The sequence below is a fragment of the Colletotrichum spaethianum genome (assembly GCF_022836535.1).
Source record: "Colletotrichum spaethianum MAFF 239500 DNA, contig10, whole genome shotgun sequence".
Lineage (NCBI taxonomy): Eukaryota > Fungi > Ascomycota > Sordariomycetes > Glomerellales > Glomerellaceae > Colletotrichum > Colletotrichum spaethianum.
In genome coordinates, this window is record NW_026054780.1 from 997,872 (window position 1) to 1,020,580 (window position 22,709).

Consider the following 22,709-nt stretch of genomic DNA (forward strand, 5'->3'; position numbering starts at 1 on the left):
ATTTGCGATAACTGAGTTATTCTTGCTTCCAGCGCAAACTGCAAGCGTGCCGGCGGTCGTAAGTAACGGCAAAACTTATCTGTCCTCAGTTTGTCGCGCTCACATCTAACAGCCTTTTCCATGAATTTCTTTGTCGAAGACGGCCAGTGGGATATTGAGGATAAGCAGAAAACCCTGACAGAGTATCTGGACCACAACACTGATTCTGGAAACACTGTGCATGTGAGTAATGGTTATATTTAGGCCTTTTGGCCAAAGCAAACTGACGAATGTTGATAGCGTTTTTTCTGTCGGAACTGTGGGAGGTGAGATTATTTTCAATTTTGTATACACTCTCGCTCAACACATGATACAGTCCAGTCAAAACCATAGCAAAGCCTTTCCCAGGAATAGCTCTGATTAAAGCATCACTTTTCGACGACATCCCGACTACTAGGAGCGACGTGTTTGCCCAGAAGGCACTGAACTGGGCATAGAATCAAGACATACTAGTTTGATACATTGAAGCTCTGGCGCTCGCGGTCTTGACATGGCAAGTTCCCTAGAATGGATCGAAAACGAGTTTGCGAATGGCTGATGCAGAGATCCCGAGTACGGGTGTGCACTACAAGATTAAGGAGTTCGAAATGTCACGAGGTCAGCATGTTTGATGTGGATGGTAGACGTGTTGTAGATGCCATATATTAGGTCGATCGCTGCCATCACTTTCCCGCTCATGCAAAAGAAGCCATCCAACTTGTGAAAAGAAACGCGTCCTCCATAATATCCGCTTCTCCTATGGTAAAGTTCTGTCACCAAATCTACCCTTCCAAATCCTGTCCCTGATTCCCAAAGTCACCCTTGTACGTTGTATCTACTATTCTCGTGCGATTTGAGGGGAATGTCCTGTTGAACCCCCGGTACTCTCCGAGGCTTGGCGGTAAATCCCGCACTCTCGTGCCCCAATCACTCTCTCGTCGACCGAGAGTCAGCACAAGTTGCTGGCCTTCGGTAAAAAACTTGTGATCAACCCAGTTCTTCCTGTAAGGCTCGCCATTCAGAGTTGCGCTCTGGATGTAGATGTTTCGGTATGTCGGGTCAAAGTTGATGTTGCGGACCCTCGCCGTCCTTCCCGTTTGCGGATGCGTAACTTCGATGCTTTCGAAGAACGGAGGAATGATCAAATATACATCCTGTCCAGGGTTCGGAAATAGGCCCATCATAGAGAAAGCCAAGAAAGAGCCCATAGCGCCGCTATCATCGTTCCCTGGCAGACCCGCAGGCTCAGGTGAGAAAAATGAAGGGATATAAGAATGAGCCCTCCTCGCTGAAAGGGCTGGACGGCCGGCGTAATGATACTGGAAAACCGTGAGAAATGCCGGTTCGTTGCCGATGTAGGTAATGTTCTGATCATGCAGAAAGTTGAGTCTGCGAACAAATGCATTCGGGCCACCATATGTGTTAATCAGCGTTGCCTGATCATGAGGAACGAAGCTGACAGGGTTAGTCAACACAAAACTTGGTAAAAGAAAAGAAGCAGGAAACTTACAATCCATACTCCCAGAGGCTGCTCTCGAACGTTTCAGGTCCATTGTTCTGCAAAGAACAGACACTGTTTCCATCCAAATTGCTACAATTCAATGGGTTTTGGTATGCCCAGGTTTGGTTGAGGAATTTGGGCTCGAAAAAACCCCTGAAGCCGGTGTCTGTTCCGTTGAAAAATGCAGATTTCTGATCCTGTTTGTACAGATTTCGCCAATTACTGCTCGACGCAAGGTACTTGTCTCGGTCTGACCCTCGTCCCATCTTGTCGGCCATTTGCGCGACGCAAAAATCATTGTAGCTGTATTCCAGCGTCCGAGAAACACTTCGAGTGAGTGTTCCAAAGCCCTTGACGTCGAAATCCTGGACAGGAATGTAGCCGAGCCTTTTCCAACTATCCATACCTCCGCGGCCATTGACACTCCAGTCAAATGGTTCCTCCTCTGCATCTTTCAGGACAGCTTCGTAGCCCAGATCCCAGTCAATGCCATCGGTGATGTTCTTGATATAGGCGTCTGCCAATACGTTGTCTGCGTTTGACCCGCCCTGAGTAAGCCCTTTGCACAAACTCATCCGACAATCTGGCAGCCATCCCAGGTTGGCATATGTGTCGATAAGAGATCTGACCATCTCAGCGACTGAAGTTGGATCAATGATGACCAGGAACGGAATTTGGGAGCGGAAGGAATCCCACAGACAGTAGAATGAGTCCCAGTACGGTTCGCTGCTGTCCCACAGTGGATTCTCTCCTGTATAATTCTGCGGGTTGACCATGGTCCTATACACACCACTATAGAAGTTTCGCGCGAATGATTCGTTGACTCTGTCTGTATTGACCTTAATGGGGCTGAGCTTCCTACGCCAGATAGCTTTCGCCTCCCCCGAGACTCGCTCGAAGTTGTAGTCGGGAATCTCACTCTCGGCATGAGAACAGGCCCGCTTTTCGCTGATGAAACTGGTAGCAACGCGTGCGGTGATGGGCTGGCCGGCAGACTTAAACCGCACAAAGGCCCCTCCTGGTAAGGGATATCCGTTGATTGATCTTGAGATGGTCATGTTCTTCACTTCAGTGCTGGCACGGCTGTCTGCAAAGATTCCGTTATCGAGAATCTCGGCACCTTGGAAGTCAGTACAAAAGTACAAGACGTAAGTGCCAGTGCCGAAACTTGGTTGGAAGCGCGCATGTCCCGTAATCCGTCCAGTTTTGCTGTTTACGCTGATCGAGGCGTTATCCTGTCGCGTATCGCCCAGATCAGAAAGGTCTTGCAGGATAAGAGGCTGTCCTGCTTGTGGGAAGTTAAACCTGATGAGGGACGCCCGCTCCGTCGTTGTCATCTCAACTCTGATGCCGGTTCTCAGTGTAATGTTGAACAATCCTGGCTTTGCGATCACATCCTTTTGGTCAAAGTAACCATATTTCGCCCTCGACTTCTTCGGAAATGTGCACCAGTTGATCACTCCGCTTGGGCAGGTCGTATATGCAAACAGCGGGAAGTTGCCCAGCGATGGTTGTCCGCCAGTGCCGGAGTCGTGCATTGTTGAAAAGCCAGTAACCGGGCTTCCATCTAAAGTGAAGCCACCTTGATTGGAACTGCTGTTTGTATCCGCAGAGGCCTTGGCCATTCCATATGGTAATGTTGCGCCAACGAACACATTGCCCCCGTTTGTTGAACCGATAAGAGGATCAACATACTGCAAGGCGTCGAAATCATCATCTGCGAGCACTGAGGCCGAGTTTGTCAAGTCGGGGACCGAAGAGCCAGACACCCAATTCGAGGCGGCATGCACGGCATGTGAAGCTGCATGCTGTAGCGATGGCAGATGGGTTTCTGGCATAAGGAACCAGCGGAAGACAGCCAAAAGGCCGTGAATCGACCACAACTCTTCCCACATCGTGATTTTGTTGAACAGTATCAATTGATGAAAGATTCCAAGGCCTCATCAAATCTTACAAACTTTTCCTCGTCACTTCCCCTACATGTATTAAACGGCTTTTGCAGCAAGCACGTGACGAAACATCAAAGCTAAAATTGGTCTCAAGTCCCAGCAAAGTTTCCTCCGAGCTCTCCTGAGAACGTCCTGCAGGCTGATATGAGGCGGTCATTAGACATCATGGCGTATGGCAAACCGCCATCGCTTATTGCAATCCCAACCTCAGAGGAATGCTTTTTCCAGGGATGGTAAAAACTCTGCTTCCTGTCTTGGTTGCATTGATTTCGATACTTCCGTGATGCACCCACCAGCCGAGTTTATACGCGGCAATCGAATATGCTCTTCTCCAGTCGCATTGATCGAACGCCCGCTTGGACCGCGGTCATAGCACCGTCAAGCAAGCAGCTGTTGCAAAATCATGAACCATAGGGCGGATGCAGACTTGTATTCGCAAACCCGACTGTTTCAAACCAGAAACGCTCATCCGTTCTTTGACTTCGGGATGTTTTGTTTCTTCGTTTCTCCCGCGTCAGGATACTTTTGTCCCTGAGGTGTAGTTGAAGGCCACCGCTTCGTTATTTGCGAGCATGACAGTCTTTCTCCCGGTGTTCGTTGTCGTATTACGTGTTCGAGAAGCTCTTTATAGAACGTGTGAGACGCGGAAATAAGATGAACGACGGCTGAGTTCGATGTTACATGCTTGTGAACATGCTTGTGGCCCTCGACGCATATATCAACGATAAATCTTACCCGAGCTAAGACTAAAGCCAAGGGAAAGGCAGAATGCCCCTGAAGCTAATCACCAGTCAGTGAGGGTCTTTGGATTTGGGAAACTACCACTTGTGTAGGGAGTACTGAGGGCGGCGTCAGCTACCGGCACCACGCCCTGAGAGTGGAATGTAGCCGAATTTGTACATGGCTGTGCCGATTCAGTCTTTGCAACAATGTTGTCCGAACTTTCCAATGCGTTTTGAAACGGTTGGCTTCTTGAAGTAGAACATGTTTGATCATGCCGTTGACATCCTGTTTAGCCAGGTCAGGGCCAGTTGCTGATCAAGGCAGAGTCGCCAAAATTTAAGCTCGCCTTCACATTTTTGCGCCCGTGTTATTGGTCAAAGCTATACACGACGTCCTGGAAGTTTTCACAGCTGGCGTTGCCATCGTCCATGATTACGGATGTCTGGATAAGAGTCCGCTTACTAAAGACCACTGGCGTCGTTTACTACTTTTGGAGACATGCACGGCCCATTCAATCGTAGACGATGGCAGGAACGTTTTTGTTGGGATTGTAGCCAAACATCATGCTTTGCAAACCGTTGGCACCACCAATCTCGACGGAAATCATGTGTATAGTGGGTGTTCCGTGTAGTATATAATGACTACATCTCTTGCGGCGCCTACTGTATCTTATCGGCGGACTTCTCCTCGATGGCCACGATTGGAAACCCGCGTAGCATTTCAAGCCAACAATAACATCATCTGACATATTATAAGGGTTGATGATTTTAACACAAAAACTCTGTCGAGGGTTCTCACGAAGTATGTTTTGTTGGGAGCATGAGGAACATCCACCGTCAGTAGCAAGAGTGTAGGAATCGATGCTATTCCAGTCCAGGGCAGTCTCGCTAATGTACCGCAAGCGGTTTTCTACGACAGGTCTGCAAGTCAAAACGAGAACCTCCTGTCTTATTTGGACTTGGTTCGCCTTGAAAATTTGAGCAGCAGGTAGAGTCCCATCATGAAACTAACCGGCCTAATGTAAACACGAGGCAATGAACTATATCTGTCAGCTCGTGATTCCTTCTCAAGTATGAAGTTCCTCAAAGCAGAGGATCATATTCACACAAAACATCTAAACGGCCGAAGGAACCGAATATGCAGCAACGGCCTCAGCCTCAGCATTCTGCGTCTCCTTCAGAGCTTTTTGGGTCGATCTAGATTCCATCGACATCAACGACGGCATTGGCTCATGCAATCGCCGCACCGATCGCATTTGCAAATCCCGCCAACTCAGACTTTAGCACTTTGCTAGCCTCCTTTAGCTCGCCTAGTGCGATGACGGCGCATCCCCGGCAAGGGGAACGGGAATATGATTGGACGAAGTTTCCAGAGTATCGACCATCCTCTCGATCTCTTGCCTTACGATGCCGGTGAAATGGACCAAATCACTGACTTCGACGGCTCTCTAGACTCTGGAGAGAGTCACCGACGGACTCGCTAGAATAGTACAGTCCGTCGCGGTCAGGGCAGAACCAACAAGAGCAGCTGCCTTCGTTTTGATCCTCTAGTCAGTGTTGTCAGGAGCTAAAGCCAGCTTGCCGATACTTTTTCGAACGAAAGATTTTCTGCCAAGGCTAGCACTTTTGATGTCTGGGCAGGAATGTTAAGGCGGACGCCGGCGAACTCACAGTGCTCGGTTTGCTGTCTGGGAAAACCGTTGAGTTGCAAGAGGCTAACGTCAGTATTTGTGCGACGAATGTCAACTATCATTACGACCTCGTCTAACTGCTCCCAACGCAAGAACGCAGCCCTTTGCATGCTGTTAGCTGATCAGCTGGAAAACACGTGGATCCAAAGGTTTTTAAACATCGTTCCAGACAAGACGGTGCCAAAATTGTTCAAAAAAGCTGAAGGCAGTATTGATGGGCTCTTGGGACGACCTGGTATTGCCACATTCGGAATTGCAGCAGTTTCGTGTTCTTGGAAGCCTGGGTTCCCCGTATTTTAGTAGCAAGTAATGATGCAGCTCGTAAATTCTAAGAAAATGACTAATGTCAACTGCTCACCCTTCCTGTCTTTCGGTTATTTATCGAAATACAGATGCCATTTACGGTCTACCATCACATTCTCAATATCAAGCGTGCGGCACACTGCGTTTTTGTCTTTTGAGATTTGAGATTCGAAATCGACATACCGCCAACTTCCAGTCCTCCTTTGCTAAAGTTCACATGGCCCACGATCGAGTTGCGTAAGGTCCTCTGACTAATCCAAGTAAGGGGGGTCATGCTTGGAGAACTGGCATGTCCGTCTGTGAACATTGACATTTGTCGAGTTCAGGCTCTTTCGATGAGAGCCCTGAATAATTGCGTTGTAATAATTGCGATACTGGCGATCGCTAGGTTCGACTTTGACTGTCTCGAATATGTGCATAGTTGCATTGTCAGTGCCATCTCTGACATGTGTAATAGCTGGCGATTCGTGCTACGCAAGGGTGACTTCTTGCAGCCTCAGAAACCCGGGCGGGATCGAGAGTAAACCCATCTGTGTTTGTTCTGCCTACGTCGATATCGATATGGAGGCTCTGTAGTCTCAAGGCCATGGTCATTACTCCAGTAATTCTCGAATGTTGCTACGATATGTGAATTCTCCAACATCAGCAGAAGGTACCTGGGTAATTGTTTTTCCGTTGCTGCTAATCAACTTGCAACCCTCCTGCAGAGAAATTACCGTCAGCGGGAAGTGGAAATGGATAAAGAGAGGGAAATGGTCGTTCGGAGACCGAGGTCTTCCCGATGCCGTCCACGGCGACCGGTCTCGGACCGGTCCGCCAAGAACGGCAGACACGGGCGACGTCCGGTGCCTCTTCAACAAGCGTCTGGATGTTGACCCCGAAACTGTGACCACAAGTTTGCACAAACTTGTCATACGGTGTTTCTTCCATCACGGGCTGTTACCAGAGCATTTCTGACACTTTTTTGGACCACTTCGCACTGAAATAACAGGGACTGGGTTTCATTCGCTCGACTGGCGATGACGTGCTTGCCGATGGACCATGGCGGTCTCTTGGCGTATTTAAGCAACGCCGACAGTCGCCCCCGAGAGTACACAGAGGACTGGTGCAGCACTCTAGAATTGTGCAGCCAAGCAAGTGGCTTCTTTGCTTGTCTAGCCCGTGCAGAATGCAGTCGTCAGGACCAGAACCGTGGGACTTCTATCTAGGGGTGTTTGCCTTTAGTGCTTGCATGTGCCTCCAGACACGGAACTCACTCTCGGCACCGACCAGTAGCGTAAGGGCTCCTTTGCCTCTTTCCCATCTCTGTGACGAGATGCTGATACACATGCTGACAGACGCCGAGCTCTCTCTTAGGAATTTAGAGGATGAAGCATTGCTAAGTGCTACGGCGATCCCGTAGCCCTCACAGGTCATAGTTTCGTCAACACTCAAAGAGTCCGCGGAAGTAGTTGAGATCGAGGGTTGTTTGTTCCTCGATCATTATCGATGGCGGCTTTGAGCAAAATTGACTCACCGCGACATCTCACCAGCAGTCATCTCTTGCTGTGATATCTGACACAGTCCCGGGATGTGGATTGAGAACTGGGGGTGTGAGTTAGCCGCCCGTGGGAGTGTGCATGCATGCGGCCGTACAGACATTTGAAGAAATCATCCTCGCAGTCTCATTTCTCGGCCCATGAGTCCCTTCTCCCTGTCCCATGCTGCTGGTCTGTTCAGCCAACACCCCTGATCGAGATGACACATGTAAGGGCGAGGCGCAAAGATATCGCATCTCCGGGACAGAGCTAGCCGAAGGCTCAACACCCAAGCATATGGCGACATTTCTTCCAGCTTAACCTACTCGTTGTGCTCTTTGATGGTCGTCTGATTCGCGATGAGTTATCACGACGATCTATTGCGTTCTGGGCCACTTCCGTCACGATTGACGCTCCCTAGCTTTGCGGTAATGTCGCCGTGACTCTCAGCTGTAGACAACGCGGGCGAAGAGCTTCCACAACTAGGTCCGCCATATGATCGACCATCACAGGTTCTTGCCAGGGGACCCATGCACACACATCCCATCCGCATGGCGCTGATGGACTGGATGAGAGCGGCTGCTTCCATTGGCATGCTTGAGCAGGTTGTGTTTCGTTTGGGCGCCAGTCTAAAGCACTTTCGCCAGCCAGTATGCATGTCTAAAGCAGAGCTTCCCGTTCAGCTGGGACAGAAAAGTGACATGGCATCCCACGCTCCGTAATTGATGCCTCGATACATTCTCGTAATAGTCCCAAAGTTTCTTCTTGGCTTAATTGACAACCCTGGCAGGTGATTTGATGCTTCTCATTAACTCAGAGTGACGGGGTCCAAGAAATTTTGACCATGGAAAACTTGCACACGCCAAACTGGAGCATCCATGTTCCTCCATTTTTGCCTCTGCTACCCCCTCTCACATCGTGTGACAACTTTCTGTTTGTGGAGAGGCCGAGAATACCAAGAGCAGCCATCTAACCTTTGTTTGATCGTGCCTGTGAAGAGATTTCATCCTTAACGTCTTGGCTGGCTAGCTGGGCGTCTTCCCGCGATGCCGAGACCGAACAAGCAACAACAAGCTCACGGCTCAAGCCTTCTGACTTCCACGGAGAGAAGGCTAGGACGCCTGGGCGCGGGCGCACAACTTCGTGGAGGGACGGGGATGGCGGTATGCTGGGACTCTGAGAGAAGAGGGAGAGAGATTGCAAAAACCTTACATTGAGACCACGCCAATAGCGAGCTTCCGGTAGAGGAGGGCGGGATGCATGGGAATCTGTCGAAATTGGCAAGTCGCCGTCTCCAAAAAGAGACATGGGCGCCGAAGGGTTCGAGTTCGGGGGTTTTGGGGGCCTCTGGATTTGTTTGTTTGGCGCGGGTGGGTGAGCCCTTTGGAATCGGGAGGATCCTTAAACGCTGGTCTCATTTACGCCAAGGATGGCGTGCTCAACACCATCGTCCAATATGCTTCCCGAGCCCCGTTCTTTTTTCTCCAACACCACGCCCCATGCATCCTCCCCAGTATCTGCTCCCCTCGCCTCATTCTTCCAGCCCGGGAAGGGCCTAAAGAATTAAACGATACAGAGACCGGCCTCCAATGTGGCTTTTGGGAAGCTAATCTTGCCTCCCTGCTAGTATTTTGCAGTAGAGTGAGTGGATGTTGCACTGGAGGCGGGGAGCAGAGGAAGGGAAAGGTGGTGGTAAAAGTCAGCGCGCAGTGACATTGTCGATTTCCCCATCTCGGGTCTTCGGCAGGACATCTGGGTCACACAGGACACTGACTATGCTGGACACGGCATCGCGGATGAACTTGACAGCAGTAACCGACAAACCGTCTGGCATTTAAGCTTAATGGGAGGGCCTTTGCCCCAGTACGTTGAGCGCAAAGCAGAAAAAGCGTGCACAAAAAAAGCCAATATGTGGGTGTTGTTGTACGGATGTAGCCAATGTGCCAGGCAGATGAACATAGTTGCGCCGCACTCCGCGGAGAAGTGAGCTTTGGTAGACTTCTCTCAGCCGTCTGGACGCTATCCGACCTTTCCAACGTCCAAGACATCCCGCGATTTATCTTTCTCGGTCTGGAACACGGTTAGTCCGGCCCTCTCCCAAGCAGCCCGTCTTGCTCGCCCATCCATCCTAGCCGATGGTAGAGAAGCTGAAGGCGCCACAGACTGATCATGAGAGTTGGTCTTGGCCTCACGAGGGTTGAAGAGGCAAAGTCAGAGACAGTCTGGTTTGGCATGCCGTATGTGTACCACCAGGCTCCTAGTCTGTGTGTATTCTGTGCGTGTTAGCTGCGCAGTAGCTAGCTGCACATGGCACATGCCGAATCAAGGTCAGCCCAGCGCGCGCTGAATTGGACGGCGAAAATGCTCTTTTGACAACTCTATCCCGCTTCCCCCACGCCCACCGAGAGTCAGTATCCCGGCCTGCGCGAGGGAGCAACGAATTACACTACATCCAGCCAATTAGCCTGTGGCAACCAAGACAGTCGAGTCGAGAGCGAAAGAGGAAGTGGTGCTCTAGAATATTGACATTCCACAAGCATATCCCGGTACGTATCTACTTGCAGAAGTACACAAGTCGTCAGATACGCTTTCTGCCGACAGAACAAGACCCCTATTAGCTCGGCCCAAGATGTAGAGAGTCGTGTCCACCCCGCCATCCCCTCCCGGCTTTGCCTAGTCTCCCGAGAATGGGACACCACACCTTGGAAATACTACGCCAAAATATGGGCGATCCCAATGAGCTGGGTAGAGTCCCAAATGAAGGCGTTGGCCAGGCTCGAAGCCAATCTCTCCAAGAAAACAGGTGAAGGGAAGGTGTCGTCCCCATGCGACGCCATCAAGATTGATAATGTCGTCAGAAAATGGCTTTCACTCACATACCCCCCCCCCAGGCGGCATGTGGGAGTGCAACACCAACAGGGCTCCAATCGAGCCCTTGGCGAGGCCTGGACGATCCGAAGCCATGCTTCTTGGCGACGCGGCCAAGCTTTGCTCCCAAGAGGGCATAGCATCATCACGATTCTCGTCTTGTTACCGCATATAAGGTTCCCTGCCCGGCCCCGTCCGTCGTCTCTTATGTCGTCCGTCTTCCGGCCAGGCAGCATCTCCTCTGGATAATACGCCAGCCTCCCTTTGTGGTCTTTTGTCCCCGTCGACCCTTCTTCTCAATTGTCGTTCCCACGCCGAGTCCAGTATCTCTGTGACATCCCGGATCGATCTTCTGAAGCAAGAATATTTCCCCGGGAGACCGTCCTAAAGACGCCCGTCATGCCGAACAACGTCGGAAGAACCCTGGCCAAGGGCCTCGGCATTGACGTCGACGCCCGATACCGAAATGAGCCTACCGAGGCCGTCCAGTCCGCCGCCGCTTCCTTCCGATCCGTTGAGCAGTATGAGGAGGAAGAGCCTACCGTCGCAGAATTCCTCTATGCCCACAGACCAACGGTTCACGGCGCGGTCGCTTACATCAAGAGCCTGTTCCCCTTCTGGTCCTGGATCTTCCATTACAATGCCACATGGCTTCTTGGAGATATAATTGCCGGTACGTTTCTTTCCTCCGTCAAACATCTTTTGGAGCTCGCGTGGTGAAACCCTCGTGATGGCACCTTGTTTGTCCACTGTTAGATGCGCCCAGAGAAGGTGTGGCTGACAGGTACTGTGAAGGTGTCACGGTCGGTTTTGTGGTAATTCCCCAGGGCATGGCTTATGCAATCCTGGCCCAACTGACTCCCGAGTACGGTCTCTACACCTCATTCGTTGGTTTCCTCCTGTACTGGGCGTTCGCAACATCCAAGGACATCACCATCGGAACCGTGGCCGTCATGTCCCAGCTCGTCGGCAACATCGTTTTGCGCGTGAGGGACACTCACCCGCAATATGAAGGTCCTCAGATTGCCCAGGCATTGGCTGTCATCGCTGGCTCCGTCCTGCTGTTCATTGGTCTGGTACGGCTGGGCTGGATCGTCGAGTTCATCCCGCTCGTGGCCATCACCTCTTTCATGACCGGCGCCGCGATCAGCATTGCGGCCGGCCAGATTCCGGCCCTCCTTGGCTTGCAGGGCGTCAACACCCGCAACCCTACCTATGAGGTGATCATCGACCTTCTCAAGGCTTTACCAACTGCCAGACTCGACGCGGCCATGGGTCTTACTGCTCTGTTCCTGCTGTACGCCATCCGCACGTTCTGCAACATCATGTCGAACCGCCAGCCTCAGAGGAAGAAGTTCTGGTTCTTCATGTCGACTCTCCGCATGGCCTTTGTCATTCTCCTCTACGTCCTGATCAGTTGGCTCGTCAACCGCCACGTCAACTGGGACGCCAAGAAGGCCAAGTTCAAGATTCTGGGCAAAGTCCCCAGCGGTTTCCAGCACACCGGAGCCCCCAAGATCGACACCGAGCTCCTTTCAGCTATCGCGCCCGATCTGCCGGTCACCATCATTGTTCTCATTATTGAGCACATTGCCATATCCAAGTCTTTCGGTAGGGTCAACAACTATGTAATCAACCCTTCGCAGGAACTGGTCGCCGTTGGCTTCACGAACTTATTCGGGCCCTTCCTCGGTGCGTACCCTGCCACTGGGTCTTTCTCCCGAACTGCGATCAAGTCTAAAGCCGGCGTCCGTACTCCTCTGGCCGGTATCTTCACTGCCGTCATTGTTCTCCTGGCTTTGTACGCCCTGACGTCGGTCTTCTTCTACATTCCGATGTCCACACTTGCTGGTCTGATTATCCACGCCGTCGGTGATCTCATTACACCGCCCAAGGTTGTATACCAATTCTGGGAGGTCTCTCCTCTCGAAGTCTTCATCTTCTTCGCTGGTGTTCTCCTCACCATCTTCACCAACATCGAGAACGGCATCTATCTCACCATGTGTGCTTCTGCCGCGCTTCTCCTGGTTCGCCTTGCCAAAGCCAAGGGTCACTTCCTCGGCCGTGTCAAGGTCTATCGCGCCACAAAGGATACCGCTGGCAAGGGTGTTCCGTTCAACGAAAAGGGCGAGTCCATTGAGATTCCCTCCCGTGAAGCCTACATTCCCCTCTCGAAGGACGATGGCTCCAACCCCAACATTGACGTCCAGACCCCCTACCCCGGTGTTTTTGTTTACCGCTTTGGCGAGGGCTTCAACTACACGAACCAGGCACACTACATGGACCGTCTGGTAGAGTACGTTCAGAAACACGCCCGTCGGACGATCCTCGACCGCTACGAGAAGCTTGGTGTAAGTCACATTCGCTCATCACATCCATAATTGCCCAGTTACTGACACCGATCCTGCAGGACCGTCCTTGGAACGATCCCGGCCCGCGTCGTGGTGCTAAGATCGACATGGACGATAACCGCCCCATCGTCCGCGCCGTGATCCTTGACTGCTCGGCGGTCAACAACATTGACGTCACATCCATTCAGGGTCTCATCGACGTCCGCAATCAACTAGACCACTATGCCGAACCCGAGGTTGTTGAGTGGCATTTTGCCAACGTCAACAACCGCTGGACCCGTCGCGCCCTTGCCGCTGCCGGCTTCGGCTTCCCCTCGGTCAAGGACGAGAGCAACTTCGGCCGATGGAAGCCTATTTACAGCTTCGCACCCGTCGACTCTGGCTCTAACCACACTCCCCACATCGTCGCGCAGCGCAGCCGGGACGAGGAGGAGGATGTCATCTCCCCGGGTAAAGGCATCAATGATGGCGCCGCGCAGGTTGCGGGTCGTGGCGATGGCAAGCTTGCCGCCGTCCAGGGGATGAACAGGCCGTTCTTTCACATCGACGTTGCCGCGGCTGTGGAGAGTGCTATTCTAAACGCCGAGAGCAAGAACGAGGGTCAGGCATCGCCTGCGAACTCGGTCCTGAAGAGTGCTTGATCAAAAGATTGTTTGTCACGATACATGAGCGAAGATACGGGCGCAGAGCGGTTGTACTTCGAGACATAGATACTGATACCAGAGTGTTGTTGTTGTTGCATATGCCGGTCGTGAGGTAGGCTGAGTGGATGGCAAACCTCGGTAAATCTTATAATTCAATCATTAAGTGCATCTTTCCTCTTCAACTGAGTTGCATTCTTGTTGTGAAGCCTTTTTTGCCCAGTGTTTCAAGACTGTAACCGTGCATTTGCGATAGGGGAGTCGCCCTGAAACGCGGGTGATGCAGCTTGGCGTCCATGGTGACATCGTCTTAACGTTGCTGATCTTCTGGACAAAAGTTCGAGCGCCGGCGCCAAGTTGGTGCAGATTTCTGTCTCTACAACTTCCGTAGCCATCATATCAGTCACAGGCAAGAACATGCGACTATCGTCAAATCCAATACTACGAGCCTCATTCGTGGCGGCCTGGCTCGCTTCGACCGTCCTCGCGATCCCGCAAGTCATGGATCGCGTAGATCCACCACCGTCTCCGCCAGCCCCTCCAAAACCGATCGCGACGGCTGACCAGGTCGACGTCACCCAACCCAACGTGACGTTGCCGCCGGCGCAAGAGAACAAGCCTCCGATTCCTATAACGGTGACGCTGTTCCCGAGCTCTCCAGGCGTCAAGACGTGTCGCGGATCTTCATTCGTGAACATGGCATTGCCGAGCAACGCGTCGACTGAGCCAGTATTTACGACAAAGGATGGACAATGCTACAACCTGCCCGGGACAGCGCAGTGCGGGATATTTATGGGCAACAAGGCGGACGGGTGCGAGGCGAAACTGTTCCGCGGGGAGAGATGCACGGCGTTCTCTAACGTTGCCGTGTTCCAGGACGAGTTGCGACCAGTGGGCGGCTTCTTTGCCAGCATAAGCATCAAGTGCGGCATCGTGCCCGTTGAGCCTAAGCCGCTGAGCCTAGGGGGCCTCGGCGGGAAGATGCAGAAACCAGTGCCGGGGGGCAAAGGATCGAGGGCTGCGAGGGCAGTAGACGCAGCGATGCGGGCAGGTTAAGGATTACGGGATTCCGGATTTGTTCGGCAGGCGTTTGCCGTGGATTCGGGACATGCGGTCTAGAACCGCCGCCGCGGGCACGGGACATCATCCACATTGTAGGCGTTGACACTCGTGGCGTGCATCTGCACTCCATACGATTAATGATAATGAGACTTGACGACACCGGTTTTTTTGGCTTCTTTTTTCCCCTTTCGATACCGAGAAGAGCGCCCGATTAGCTGTGGCCCTAGCCACCCCGGCCAGCTGCCAATCATGGTCTGCCAAGGGGATGACACGGCAAGTGAAGGAAAGCATAAAGGAGAACGACCAAGCACGGCGCTTACAGTTCGGCACTCTCAAGCCGAGTTCCTTTCTGACTGGTCCGATTCCATGGGCTTGTCATGCTAGTGGTGACCAAAAACATCGACCGTCGTGACAGAGGAGGATCAAACAGGAGGGGGCCACTGCCGGACCACTTGTTGGTGTTGTTGATTGGTCTGTGCTTCGAGGAGAAATATGAGACACTCTGGCGCTGGCGATCTCGAAGAGCTCGGCGCCTCCGTTTCTGTAGCTGGAGATGCACACCTCAACAAGAGCGTGGGTAAACTCAGTCAATGTCTGAGTTCAATGGAAAGAACAAGAGACAATTCTCGGCCCTTCAAACACGCAGTTGAGAGTTGTCAGCGTCCCAAACAACTGGAAGTCCAGCCATGGCGTCCCAAGTCTCAGCAGTGTAACCTCGCTCAAGGCCATCAGGCCGTCTGATCTGAGGTCCAAAATGTGTCATCTCGTCTCAGACGCTTCAGCCCCTTGCACTGACAAGAACTACCCCGTCTCCTCAACCATGGTGCATATAACAACGTAAGCTTCCTTGTTCCCTCGCTTTTTAGTGTCTGCTGCCACTCTCCCTCTTTTTCCTGACGCAACCAGTTTTTTCCCTGCCTCCCTCCTTTTTGCGCACATTCTTTCACTTCTCAGTGGCCGGCCACTTTTTAACTTTTGAGTGTCGTTTTTTTTGTCGGGTGGTTTCTGTCAGTCCGCTCGTTTCCAACTCACATACACCCCTGTCTACCATTGTCAACAACTGTTTGATCACACTCTCAAACTCGACACGCATCTGAGTAGCAGTACATTGAGCAAGAAAGACAAGACGACAAGATGCACAACTTCGTCTTCGCTCAGATCCTCTTGGCGGTCTCCGTCTTCGCCAACGGCGCTTTCGCCGGGGCAATCGAGGCCCCCGGCCCGGCCGTCGTCGTCCGCCAGACTACGCCGACCACCCAGTCGACCATTGTGTCGTGCGGCGAGTACTCCCGCATCGCCAACCTCTCTACCGTTGGCGCCAACAGCACCTACCGTGCGACCTTCTTCGTGGCCTCGCCCAACGGCAACCAATTCAACGCCGAGGTTCTCGACACCGCCATCGCCAAGCTGCCCTCCCTCATCATGGACAGGGCTCTCAACGAGGCTTGCGGAAACCTGACCGCCCTCGCTATCCAAGAGGCTGCCAACAACTTCACGATTCGGACCGTGCTTCAGTTCTCCAACATCCCGCCCGCGGCGCCCCTCGACACTTCGGTGCACATCATTGTTTGCTGCGCGGCCGCTCTGATCTTCATGGGCGGTACATGGTTGGCCATGCCGTAAGAGCATGTCGTTTGGTGGGAAGTTTACACAGGAAATGACAGCGCGAGGGAGTGGAACGGGAGACAATGTCAAGGCCACTGGATCCTACACAGACTTAATGCATCTCCTTTTGCCACCAGCTGGTTTGAACTTGATTGCCTTTGAACGTGGTAACAGGACATCAATTACGCTTAGCGTGGAGTTGGGCAAATACAACTACGATACCCTATTCAAGTTACACATATGAAGCAACTTTGGTGCATGCCATTGTGAACAATCTGTCGCGCGGAGAGTGAGGCCCTGGGCGCTTATCCGTATACAGGCGTGAGTCTGAGTGAAACCCAAAGTCAGTTTATGCCGGTTGCCGTGATCATGAGTGAGAAAGCGTTGCATTCGTACTAAAATTTTCGTTCCAGTGGCCATAGTCACTTTCGTATATTCATTGGAATAACAATGGTTTGGTTTGGAAGCGCTGTCAGCACTCATAGGTATCTTCACAGGCACCACATTAACACAGGCCACCCAACATGAGCTTCAACAAGGCGATGAACCTAATGTGCGATATCAAGCTTCTATCAACCACCTTCTGAAGTCTACTCCCTACCCATAAGCCATCTCAGTCCCTTCATCGTGTTGGGGCCCAAATCCGCAGGTGTGTCGGCGGGAGCAAAAATGGACCAACCCTGATGTCCCCAGTTCGGGTAATTATCAACTCTTGCCTCAACCCCGTTGTCCTTCAATATCTTTGCATAGATCAAACCATCGTCCCTCAGCGGATCCCGGTCCCCAACCTGGATGTAGGTCTTGGGGCACTTTGGTATCGCCTCGGGGTCGTTGAGAGGCGAGTACCACGGCGACTTGATGTCCGGTTCCAGGCCTCTCTGTACATCTTCGATGATTGTGGTGGTAAACGCCGGGTTCCAGGTGGCGTTCTCCTCCCGAGAAACCCACTCTGCCGCATACTTCTCAGGAACGATTTCCTTGACCATCACGAGCGGGATGCCCAAGAAAGTGCCGGTGATCCCCAAGCCCTCCACTGCTGACCGCTGGCTGACGACCGAAGCAATGTTGCCTCCTGCCGAGAAACCACCAACCACCCAGCCCTTGCTAATGTCCGCGCCATACCGGCCGGCATTCTTCGAAAGCCAAACAGCCGTCTCGTAAGCATTCTTTACAGATCGTGGAAACTTATTTTCGGGAGCCAGACGGTAGGTAGCGTTGACGACGACCGCACCGAACTCAAGCGCGCACTCCCGGGCAGGGCGAGTCGTGGGCTCGACACCGGCGACGATGAAACCTCCACCGGGCCACAGCAGTATCAAAGGCCGCCCTCCGTTACTTTCATTGACACCACGCGGCCGGACGATCTGGAGGTCGATCTTGTAGCCATCGGGGAGAGTTGCGGCGTCGCGGAACTCTTCGAGAGAGGGGTCCAGCGGCGGAAGAGCTGCCAAGAGACTCTGAAGCAACTGAGGTCGGGTTTCCCGAGACTTGACGAAGGCATCCATGTTGAAAAGCACGGCGTTGAGATTTTGAAAGGTTATTATGGAATGCTCTAATTAGTGTTTGATAACTCAAAAGTGCAAATGGGTTGTTGGAGTGAGAGTGCAAGTTCCCCAACGCATTGCAGCGTACAAGCTGCATCCCCCACCCCCGCATGAGTGGGTGGTGGATCCGGAACGAAGTCGAAAACGCGGGGGGGCCATCAGTCCAAGTCTTTTAGTCGTGATGCGACTTCGGAGGTGTCAGGCGCATCTAAGTGGCCGATCATGATTAAGGGGCCCGCCCACGTGTTGCTCTCAACCGAGGTCGAGGTTTCCCAGCATCTTGACTACGTGAGCCCCATTCCTGCAAACCCGAGTATGGCTTTCGTGTCGGACAGCAGTTAAAGCTGACTGAGTAAGTCACAAAGCTGAGAAATAGAATGGAAAACAGAAAAGACAACACACTTCGAAATGCACCAACCTTATCACATAAAAAGTCGACTACAGAAGAAAACAACTTGCGAGATTGGCCGCCTCTCACCCACCTATCACGACACAAGGAAGATAATCAGACTGACGTTGACGTGCCAGACGATGACAACACTTCAAGCAGGCCTTCACCTGAAGCACGTCTAAGCTTCGTATCCATTTCCCACTTTGACCACCCTTACATCTTACCAGTTGCTCTATCATCAACCCACAAAGAAGAAGCTGCTCGAGCTTTCTGCCTCACAAGGCATAAACCAATATCTCCCCAGAGGCCCGCTGGTTAAGCCTCACAACCTGGAATCCGCTGACAACAACATCTCGGTCTCCCTGCAATTCGTATGGTCTCGAAATCGAGTGCTGGCAGTGAGGATCTGCCCAATCAGAAATTAATTGGTCAATACAGCGTTCTAGAGGCACCGTCACTGAGTTGCTATTGTTGATTTTTAGTGTCAGTCAGACAAAAATGAACTTCTCATCGAGTGTAATGGCCAAGTTGATACTAGTTGCTGGAGGCCGATAATGAGGCTCCCAGAAAGTCCCAACAGCAAGCCGAACAGGTTCGATATACCTATTGATTTGACCCAAGGCTCGCTCAGTTCGAGGATAATGTCCCTCCACATTGACGTTACGAAATGCGCCGTTCGCCGACACTCTGCCAGACTGGATGTCGAGCATCCTTCCGAGGTCATCATAACACTCGTCTTTCATTATAGCAGCGTAGTAGATCGTGTAATGTTGTCCAGATAATCCAAGGACATAAATTCCTTCAATGTGCTTGTCTCGTACATCAGTGCTGCGAGTCCAGTCGGTCGAATAGTCGTCGCAAATAAGCATTGCAAGGTGGTCGAGAAGGACGCCGGATGTCGGATTCCCACTCTTTGAGATGAGTCTTTTGCTCCATGGTGTAACTTCATTTCCTACAACGATTTGCTTCTGTACCCTCATTTGACTTCTGTCAAACGTGCAGAACATCAAAGCCAGCGCCGTTGTCGCAAAGCCAAAGATAAGTTGCCCAACTGCTTTACATAAACAATCCCTGTCATATAATTTAATATGATTGTAGTTGTTCTCATGCTTGCTTGGCGTGGTATGACGAGTGTGACACCGGTATTCCAAAGTGTCCCGGTTCTGTTGATTGAGTGCATTGAGCCCTAGAATTACCGCCTCGTGTTTTTTCTGAAACGTACTATCATATGAAATGTCTTTCACGCGTTGCGGTAATGTGAACATAATACGACGTCCAGGCTGCATGAGCTCCGGTTCAGCAGTTTGATCAACACTGATGCCCATGAGGGTAAGAATTTCCACCAAGGAAGGCATTCCCTTGAACGGGCCATTCAAGGAATGGGGTTTGCTCTTATGGCACCATTCCATTCTTGAAACGACTGTCTCATAAAAATAAACCGATAGACGGTGTATCGCCGCCTTGATAGATGTCGCAACAGTGGCGTCAAGCTCTGGCCTCCTGAGAAATTGGGCATCGAGAGCCCCAGCAAGCAGATAGTCGACTGATATTGAAGAGATCCGGTTCTCTTCATTATCGGGTGTCGATTCCAAGATGATTCCGCCTGTTCTCGAAACTGAGTGTCCCAAAGAACCTTTCATATGAGGATCAAGTTGAAATATAATGCTTCCTCGATCGCCCCCGCTCGCCCAGATAGTTGTTTCCTGGAGTTGTAACTCGATAGACATCCCAATTACGTGACTTGCAAACGCTGGAAGCCAAGACCCACGCATGGTGAGCATCATATAGTCACTCTGCCCATTCTGTGAGGTATGAATGAGCTGTTTGATGGCGCGAGCGAGGGCATCTGGGCTGCCCAAGCTTTTCAATTGCTGAATCTGCCGTTCTGTTCTTTCAACATTTTCTTTATCTGATGACTGGTCTCTAGATCTGATCACCCATTCGGACACATTTGTTATGTGTTGGACGACCTTGGGAAACCCCAAATCTTGGACGAACGGACTTAAGTAATTGATCAGCCCTTTGAGCACGTCAACACTCGGGAGCATGTCGGCCTCGAGCCCGTAGATGGACATTAGCTCCGAGAAGCATTTTGCAGCCGCAAAAGCCTGACAGTCTGTTGCGAGCGCACCGACGAGGACGATTGCTTTGGTGCCGGCCACCGTACGAGCCAGATCCGCAACTGGCGCCGAGTGACCCCACCCGAAGCTTAGGGCTTTCGAAAGAACAGATCGGTAGCTTTTTTTCGAGGCAATGTGGAAATAGACGGAGTTCTGGAGAGACTTCCGGACCGGTAACAACTTTCCAAAATGAACGGCGGACCAGAGGGCGTACGTGTTCACCCCTCCATCGCTGAGAGCCTTGAGGAGCCGTCCCGTGAGCACGTGTCCCATTGAAGCCGTGTTCACGACATCGGCCTGAAAGTCGAAGCCGACTTGGTCGGACACGACAGGCGATTTAGGGAGAGAGATATTTTCCGCACTCGGGGCAGACTCGATGCTTCACAACAAAGTTCAGCGGATAGATTCAAGTAGCTAAGGTAAGCGAGTGAAAGCGAGAGAAAGAAGCCACAGTATGATGGGAGAGAGGGAACCATCTTGGTGCTCTTGGAACGGGGTAAGGCAGACTGCTATCAGGCTGAGCAGCAGCTGAAGACTGGTTGTTTCTCATTTTGACTGGTTGCCAATATGCAGTATGCTAGGCATACCTGGATCTACCAGTCTCTGCCTCGCAGTCCTCTTGCTGCTATCATCTATAGAATCAGGAGGCATGATGATGAACAAAGAGCTGCATCAATTGCGGAAGAAACAGGAAGAATGAAGTCAATATGAGAGATACACAGCATCTAATCCAAAAGTTATTCACATATCTATCAGCCATCTACGTACTCCTCACAACGTGAGCTTTGGTGGATGAGGGCTGCTGACCAATCATATCACGCGATCTCTAGGCTAATAGCAGAGCAAATGTTAGCGATGACTTACTTACTCATCACGCTCAACGAGACATCATCATCAACATCATCAACCATTCCCTTCCGGCCCTCGAAGCTAACCCCCCGGCCAAGATGCCCCGCACTGACGAGGCCGAAGCCTTCTTCCACGCCGTCTACACCGCCGTTCAAGAGATCCCCTTCGGCAGGGTGACGACCTACGGCCACATCGCAAAGCTCATCGGCACCCGTGAGTCCGCCCCTCCCTTCCCTCCGCCTCACCTCCATTTGCTCCCGCCGTCCCGTCGCCCATCCCCCACGCTCCACCACACCTCCGATCCATCCCAAGCACCATCCCGTGCGTCTTTCTCCTCCTGCAGAGGAGAAGTCAAGGCTGACACGGGCCTCGGTCCGAACGTCCCAGCCGAACGGCCCCGCCAGGTGGGAATCTGCCTCAAACACCTACCCACCGACCCGACGTCGCGGTTCAACAACGAAACCGTCCCGTGGCAGCGCGTCATCAATGCAAAAGGCACAATCTCGCCGCGGTACGCACGCCCCGTTGTCCCCCCATTTCCACGTTCATGATCAATGTTGTTCGCTCGCCGTCCTCGTCCCCCCCTCCTGTGACCGAACCCCGCAGCCCTATAGCTATGCGCCGAACTAAGCCCCCGCTCTCACAGCTCTCAGCCCTCCGGCGCTCGCAGCCAAGCCGCCGCCCTCGAGGCCGAGGATGTCGAGGTCTCGCAGGCTGCCATGGGCGAATTCCAGGTGGACTTCAAAACCTATGGCTGGTTTCCCGAGGTCCTTCCCTCCGAGGAGGCCAATGGACAGTGACCATTTTTGGAGGACGAGGCACATGAAGCGACGGCTTATACAACTACAATCGGCCAGGGCCTAATAAGACACCTTTGACAACCACCAACACGAAATCAAACAGCATCAGAAACGAAAAGGGAATCGAACATCCAAGCTGTCTTGTATTCAACCGGCCACATCCGATGGGCACGTAACTAGCATTAACCAAGGTAAATGGCGTGTCCTCGTGTCGTGTCACATGCTCAGGGGTGCACCCCAACGAACGTGCTTGAGAAGCTTCCGCCCGGCCACCCCAGCTATCACTGGACTCCCACCATCCCTTCCCTCGTGCCATTTATTAAGCACGACGTTGGCCTTGTTATTCGTAGAAAGTCTTATGTATGAGAAAATAATTAGGATAAAACAAAAAGAAGTGAAGTGAAGACTGGTGCATGTCGCATGAGCAAAGTTGCATCGTGGTATTGAGAAAAAATAGTTCAACGTCAAATCCCGCCAGCAGAACAACGCACGCGCGAGCCACCAGTGTAAGAAACTCCTGCCCATTTTGTGGGTTTCGCCATGCGTAAGGGGAATCATCTTCGGTAGCATAAACATGTCGCAAATGCAAGAACACACAAATTGCGAAAGGGGGTAGTGGTAAGAGCAAGAGAAAAGCAAAACAAAGAAAAAGTCAAGAAAAAGAAGGAAGAACCACCCCTCGCGATGATAAAAATAATCCGTTGCAATTCGGATATTGCAAAGCGGATGAGTCTGATCGAACGCGGCCCTTCCGAGATACGAAGCTCCGGCAAAAAG

The 22,709-nt window shown here is 52.0% G+C and overlaps 6 protein-coding genes across 6 annotated transcripts; 4 read left to right on the forward strand and 2 right to left on the reverse strand.

The window, feature by feature from the left end:
• Nucleotides 1-800: 800 nt before the first annotated feature.
• On the reverse strand, nt 801-3,414 carry ColSpa_04821 (putative secreted glycosidase; the record flags this gene model as incomplete). Its single annotated transcript, XM_049271033.1, has 2 exons — nt 801-1,473; nt 1,529-3,414. 2 exons carry the CDS (start codon nt 3,412-3,414, stop codon nt 801-803), a joined length of 2,559 nt encoding a protein of 852 aa, XP_049126990.1.
• A 7,554-nt stretch (nt 3,415-10,968) lies between these two features.
• Nucleotides 10,969-13,561, forward strand: ColSpa_04822 (sulfate permease 2; the record flags this gene model as incomplete). The annotated part of the gene is made up of 3 exons (XM_049271034.1): nt 10,969-11,242; nt 11,365-12,920; nt 12,980-13,561. The coding sequence occupies 3 exons, from the start codon at nt 10,969-10,971 to the stop codon at nt 13,559-13,561; spliced, it is 2,412 nt and encodes an 803-aa protein (XP_049126991.1).
• A 501-nt stretch (nt 13,562-14,062) lies between these two features.
• ColSpa_04823 (uncharacterized protein) lies at nt 14,063-14,617 on the forward strand (the record flags this gene model as incomplete). Its single annotated transcript, XM_049271035.1, has 1 exon — nt 14,063-14,617. One exon carries the CDS (start codon nt 14,063-14,065, stop codon nt 14,615-14,617), a length of 555 nt encoding a protein of 184 aa, XP_049126992.1.
• A 1,140-nt stretch (nt 14,618-15,757) lies between these two features.
• On the forward strand, nt 15,758-16,246 carry ColSpa_04824 (uncharacterized protein; the record flags this gene model as incomplete). Its single annotated transcript, XM_049271036.1, has 1 exon — nt 15,758-16,246. The coding sequence occupies one exon, from the start codon at nt 15,758-15,760 to the stop codon at nt 16,244-16,246; it is 489 nt and encodes a 162-aa protein (XP_049126993.1).
• Nucleotides 16,247-16,818: 572 nt separating this feature from the next.
• On the reverse strand, nt 16,819-17,733 carry ColSpa_04825 (AB hydrolase superfamily protein; the record flags this gene model as incomplete). Its single annotated transcript, XM_049271037.1, has 1 exon — nt 16,819-17,733. The coding sequence occupies one exon, from the start codon at nt 17,731-17,733 to the stop codon at nt 16,819-16,821; it is 915 nt and encodes a 304-aa protein (XP_049126994.1).
• Nucleotides 17,734-21,230: 3,497 nt separating this feature from the next.
• On the forward strand, nt 21,231-21,932 carry ColSpa_04826 (alkyltransferase-like protein 1; the record flags this gene model as incomplete). Its single annotated transcript, XM_049271038.1, has 2 exons — nt 21,231-21,643; nt 21,779-21,932. The coding sequence occupies 2 exons, from the start codon at nt 21,231-21,233 to the stop codon at nt 21,930-21,932; spliced, it is 567 nt and encodes a 188-aa protein (XP_049126995.1).
• Nucleotides 21,933-22,709: the final 777 nt, after the last annotated feature.